At 58.2% G+C, this 5,297-nt stretch overlaps 3 protein-coding genes across 4 annotated transcripts in view; 2 read left to right on the forward strand and 1 right to left on the reverse strand.

Annotated features, from left to right (window-relative positions):
* TK1 (thymidine kinase 1, soluble) overlaps window positions 1–1,514 on the forward strand; it is a 1,962-nt gene extending 448 nt beyond the window's left edge. Inside the window, exons 2-6 of the mRNA XM_010568125.1 lie at window positions 48–161; window positions 247–340; window positions 661–750; window positions 838–957; window positions 1,078–1,514. Of these exons, the coding sequence (XP_010566427.1) occupies window positions 48–161; window positions 247–340; window positions 661–750; window positions 838–957; window positions 1,078–1,236 (577 nt within the window). The 3' untranslated portion in view covers window positions 1,237–1,514. The remainder of the gene's footprint in view (window positions 1–47; window positions 162–246; window positions 341–660; window positions 751–837; window positions 958–1,077) is intronic.
* The window catches only part of HGS (hepatocyte growth factor-regulated tyrosine kinase substrate), a 28,184-nt gene that overhangs the window by 2,737 nt on the left and 20,150 nt on the right, over window positions 1–5,297 (forward strand). The window lies entirely within an intron of this gene.
* The window catches only part of SYNGR2 (synaptogyrin 2), a 1,763-nt gene continuing 473 nt past the window's right edge, over window positions 4,008–5,297 (reverse strand). Inside the window, exons 2-4 of the mRNA XM_010568127.1 lie at window positions 4,825–5,062; window positions 4,355–4,494; window positions 4,008–4,237 (exon numbers count right to left, since the gene is read on the reverse strand). Of these exons, the coding sequence (XP_010566429.1) occupies window positions 4,040–4,237; window positions 4,355–4,494; window positions 4,825–5,062 (576 nt within the window). The 3' untranslated portion in view covers window positions 4,008–4,039. The remainder of the gene's footprint in view (window positions 4,238–4,354; window positions 4,495–4,824; window positions 5,063–5,297) is intronic.

The raw sequence follows: 5,297 nt of genomic DNA on the forward strand, positions 1-5,297 counted from the left end.
GGTGGGCAGGGAGGGGGCCAGGGCTCGCTGACGGCGGTCTCTTGCAGCACGGAGCTCATGCGGCGGGTGCGGCGGTTCCAGCTCGCTCAGTACCAGTGCCTGCTGGTGAAGTACGCCAAGGACACACGCTACTGCACCTCTGGTGTCTCCACGCACGACAGGCGAGTCCTGGGGCAGGAGGACCCACGCCTTTGGGCCCAGCATCTGGGCTGCCTGGCTCACCTGCTTGTTCTCCCTTCCCCATAGGAACACCATGGAGGCCCTGCCAGCCTGCCTCCTCAAGGATGTGTACCAGGAGGCACTGGCCTCTGCAGTCATCGGCATTGACGAGGGCCAGTTTGTAAGTGCGCAGCCAGGGCAGGTCCTGGGGAGCATCTGCAGGATGCGGTCCCTTCAGAGTACCCTGGGCAGAGGAAGGTCTGAACCCTCTGTAGGAGGGTGTGGGAAGAAATACCCTGGGACAGTTTGATCCTCCTGGATTATGCTTGTATAGTCAAACCCTTCCCTTCCATTAGTCCCTGCAGGCTAAGAACAGTGGAACTGGAGTCTGTTTCACGGATAGGCAACATGGCTCTAACTTTCTTTGTGCCCTGTGCTGCTGGATCCTGAGCGAAGTGCTACCCCTTCTTCCTCCTGACGCTGTTTCTGTGACTCCTCTAGTTCCCAGACATCGTGGAGTTCTGTGAGATGATGGCCAATGCTGGGAAAACCGTCATCGTTGCTGCTCTTGATGGGACTTTCCAGAGAAAGGTAAAACACTCTTTTTTTAGCACAGCAGGTGCTTTGGGATCTTCATAGAGCCCATCCAACAGAACTGCCCCTGCTGTCTTGGCACAGGCCTTCGGGAGCATCCTGAACCTGGTGCCACTGGCAGAGAGCGTGGTGAAGCTGAATGCCGTGTGCATGGAGTGCTACCAAGAAGCCTCCTACACAAAGAGGCTGGGAGCAGAGAGGGAGGTGAGTTCCCTTGGAAGAAAAAGCACTTCAGTAGCTTCACCTTGCCAGTCCTGCTAGTCTAGAGGAATCTCCTCAGGGGAACTGAGCTCTGCAGAGTCACTCTCCCAATTTTCTTGCCAGGTTGAAGTGATTGGAGGAGCAGACAAGTACCACTCTGTCTGCCGAGCCTGCTACTTCCGCAAGCGGCATCAGCAGCCTGGGTCGGAAAACAAGGAGAACGTGCCCAAGGGGCTGAAGCAGCTGGATGTGGCTGCCTCCTGGAAGATCTTTGCTTCTTGACTGCTGGGCTCCCACATGGGGAAAAACAAGAGGAAGGAAGCTAAATGCTGTGACTCCTGGATGCCAGGTTTGGCTGCTTCTGCTTTTAGCAAAACTGTTCAGTGTCTTATCTCTACCTGTCAAACCAAGCTGCTCTTCCTCTGCACCAAGCACCAGGAAAGAGGAGGATCAACTGGACCTGATACCAGGGGGGAGCTGAAGCAGTAGCATGACTAAAAATGAGTTCCTTTCTCAGAACACGGAGAAGAGGCAGATGTAGTTACTGATGCTGCCACACAAACAGGTCCTGGAAAGCTGTCAGCAAGCCAGGCTGCAGGGCTTCCATCGCTGGCCTTAATTCTGGCCTGCTCTCCTGGGTCTTCTGCATATGTTCAGACTGCCACTGATGGCTGGTTCACTTGCCTGTGAACACAACCGTTTCTTTCTTGCATGCTGTTGCTAAAGCCCAGGTTTCCTAAGACCGTGTACAGTAACTTAGTATTTTAAACTCACTTCCTTTTTTAACATAGTCTGAGGAGATAACCCATCCCTTGTCACAGAGCTATGGCACAACTTTTCAACTGACACACGTAGCAACCGCCTGGCCCTCAGCAGTCCCTTTGAACGAATGTTTGTGGCCTGTCCATTTGCTGTTACACTCAGTTGCTCTAACTGTCTTGTAAATTTTTGTTGAAACAGAAGAGGGGGAAAGGAAGGCTTGACTTGACAGCCTGAGAGTAGGCTCTTGCTAGCTTTTGAACTTTAAAAGGGCAAGCAGTAGTCTGTATATTAAGACAGAGTCCTTTTGGAAGAACTAGACTTCACTTCAGGAAGAGCCTCCTCTCCAAAATCAGGGTGTTCTTGTTCAGGTCCAATCTTGGTGCTGCCACTTCAGTGTTTAGTTACCTGTGAAGGGTTTGGAGGCTCAGGACTTACTCCGTAAATGTTTGGACTACTGTGTCTGTGAAGATCTAGCTACTTGGAAAAGGGTCTCTGCTTTGAGTGGATGGTTCTCAACTCTAGTCATGCATCTTGCTCCCTCCTGAGCCTTCCAAAAATTTTCGAGGCTCATTCTTCCTCTGCTGTAAGTTGACTGAAGGATCCTCTTCCCCCTTTGCTTGACTTGGCTTCTGGAAGGTTGTTTTGTTTTTTTCTTACTCCTTGCAAAGTGCTGTTCACTGTAAGCCAGTGTCCACAAGCTCCAAGCAGTGGCTCCTTGTTCGGGCCAGGTCAAATCCACATGTGCAAGCGCAGCATGCTCTGCTTGCCTGCACCCTCCCTGGAAGCTTACAAGAGCCGTCTGAAAACCCCTGCTCCCTCTGTGTTACTTGAAGGGACTACACTTGTAGTACTCACAAGCACTTGATTGCCAGGCTTGGGCTTTCCCCTTAGGGACGGGGAAGGCAGCACTGCTATGGGTTCAGGTTAATAAATAACTTAACAAAACTGTCTGTGTGTGTTTTATACCAGACTGCTCTGGAAAAAGCTTCCCTGCAGCGAGCAGCACGCAAACAGTGCAGGCTGATCGCTCACAGCAGCAGCCTGTGCTGGAGGGCTGGTCGCAGGGGTGGCATTGGAGCTCTCTGCTCAAACCCTCTATCAGACTCTGCAAGGAGCAGGAGGAGGGCTTGCCTAAAAATAGACACCAGCATGAGTGTGCTGTTTGCAGTGCAGCAGTTGGCTGGGGCTGTTCTGCTCTTTCCCTGCCTGGACCCCCCCCTGCCCCAGCCCTCCGGGAGAGAGGAGGAACCCTGTTTTGCTTCCCCAGAGAAGAAAGGCACTTAGTGGCTAGGTGAAAAAGTTTATTCCATCTCTACAGTGACAAAGAACTATTTGAACGCCAGCCCCAGCAGCGACAGCTCGCATACCGCACACCGCTGCTGGGAACAGCTTCGCAACAGGTGCAGCAGAAAACACAACCGGAGCCAGCCAGCCTGCACAGGCACCCTCAGGGTCAGCCGGGAGCCCAGGCTGTGAGCAGGGTGCTGCAGAGGGAGCAGCAGGCAGGACGCGGGATGGTGGCCTCACTTCTGCGGAGGCAGTGCTTAGTGGGAGGCGAGCGAGGGGGGCTGAGTCAGCAGGGAAAGCACTCCAGGACCTTCCCCAGACAGCTGGAACATCACAGCCCTGCTGAGAGATCCCAGCGCTCGCTGCTCCCATGGATCCCAAACCGCGTCACCTGAGCACCAGCAGCTCTAGTGCAGGCTGTGGGAAGGCACAGCATGGGAGTTTATAGTCAAAAGAAGACAGGGCTTTGGCATCAAGCTCACCCAGCAGCAGCCAAAGGGGGAAGGCACAGAAGCTGGCGGCAGGCAGGAGCTGGACTGCCCGGCTGCGCTACGACAGCGAGAGCTGGCACTTATGGGGTTGCAGCTGGCAGGGCTGGAAAGGCACTGGTACCAGGACAGGCTGGGGCAGCAGTCACAATGGCAAAGCCAGGCCGGAGCCGGAGGGGTGCAAGCCACACACCGGTCCTGCTGCTTCCTCCCGCGGCTGCTTCCCCCAAGGCCACAACAGCGAGGGCAGGAGCTCACCCACCCTCGGCAGAGCCATGAGGCTGCGCTCAGCAGTTGCGAATCACCCACTATGTGCCGAATCACCCACTACACACCGGGCACCAGATCCCAGCGGCGGGGAGCTCAGCTCCACCGTCAGGACCAGGCCCCTCCTGCGCCCCAGCACCAAGGCGCGGTGGCCTTCACACAAAGCAGCCGCCACTCTCCCACCCCACCTTCCCCCTTCAAGTGACAGGTCCCTCCCCTCCCACCCCAAAGAAGAGAATTGCACTGGTACAGCCGTCTTTGCCCGGCCACCGGGCAGGGGCTCAGTACACCGGCGGGGGCTGGTAACCCTCCGGGGCTTCTGCCGTGTGGGTGAAGGGCGGCTGCTGGTAGCTCTCGTGACTGATGTTGGGGTAGCTGGAGTAGGGAGCTGAAGCCTCCGGGGTGGGGTCGATGTAGCTGTGAGCAAAGTCCTCCACCCCCATTTTGTACCTCTTGTAAGCGAAGGCAATCAGGAGGCCCTAGAAAGATGAGGGGGTCGGCGGCGTCAGGGCTACCCTGGGCTGTGTGGCCCGGGGACCCCCTCCACGCTGCCTCCCGAGCGGGGCAGGGCCGGGCTCTGCCGTGGCTTCACTCACCCAGGAGAAGATGGAGAAGAAGCTGAAGGTGATGGCGGCACGGGCCGAGTCAGCCCCGATGTACACGTCTTCGGCCTGTGTCCAGGCCCACTGGTTGGTCAAGAAACAAAAGCCAATGAACCACAGGAACGTCCAGAGACCTGCAGGAGGAAGGCGGTGTGAGGGGCTGGGGCTGCATCCTGCTGCTCCCAGGCAGGTCCCCAGGCCAGACCCTGCTCCCACCGGGCTTCTGCTGCCATCGTGGGGGGGGGGGGCCAGAGGCCAGCGCAGGCGCCCAGCCCGGCGCAGCTGCCAGCGTGCTGCTCCCCATGGCTCCTCAGAGCGCTTTCAAGCAGGCAGCGCGTGGTCCGTGGGCAGTGTGCCAGGCGGGAGCAACTCCCTTCACCAGGCACCGGCGGCCACGTCACGGGACAGGGGCAGCCATCGTAGCAGCCGCAGAAGGCGCAGCCCTGCCCTGTGGCTGCCAGTACCTGAGAAGCCGAGGTCCGCCAGGACCAGGTACTTGCGGTCAGTGGTGTTGCTGATCTGGGGGAAGTAGATGTCCACCATGAAGAAGAAGATGCAGGCGAGGAAGGCGAGGACGCCGATGCCGATGCCGTAGCGGCAGGCGTCCTCGTTGTGGTTGAAGATGCAGAAGAGCTGGGGGGAACTGGGCAGGTTGCTGTAGCCCTCCCCGACCAGGCAGGCAAAGACGATCAGGGCGAAGACCTGCAGAGGAGGGAGCGAGCAGGTGTCCGGCGGGCAGCACCGGGGCTGTGGGGCCCCTTCCGGGGGGGGCTCTCAGCGGAGCGCCCGTCACCGCGGCTGCGCCGGGGCAGGACGCCGGGAGGGGAAGGGAAGGGAAGGGAAGGGAAGGTCGGGCCGGGCCGGGCCGGAGGGAAGGAGGGGAAGGCCGGGCCGGGAGGGAGAGGAGGGGAAGGCCGGGCCGTGCGGGCTCGGGGCC

The sequence above is a fragment of the Haliaeetus leucocephalus genome, unplaced genomic scaffold (assembly GCF_000737465.1).
Source record: "Haliaeetus leucocephalus isolate CR32 unplaced genomic scaffold, Haliaeetus_leucocephalus-4.0 Scaffold238, whole genome shotgun sequence".
Lineage (NCBI taxonomy): Eukaryota > Metazoa > Chordata > Aves > Accipitriformes > Accipitridae > Haliaeetus > Haliaeetus leucocephalus.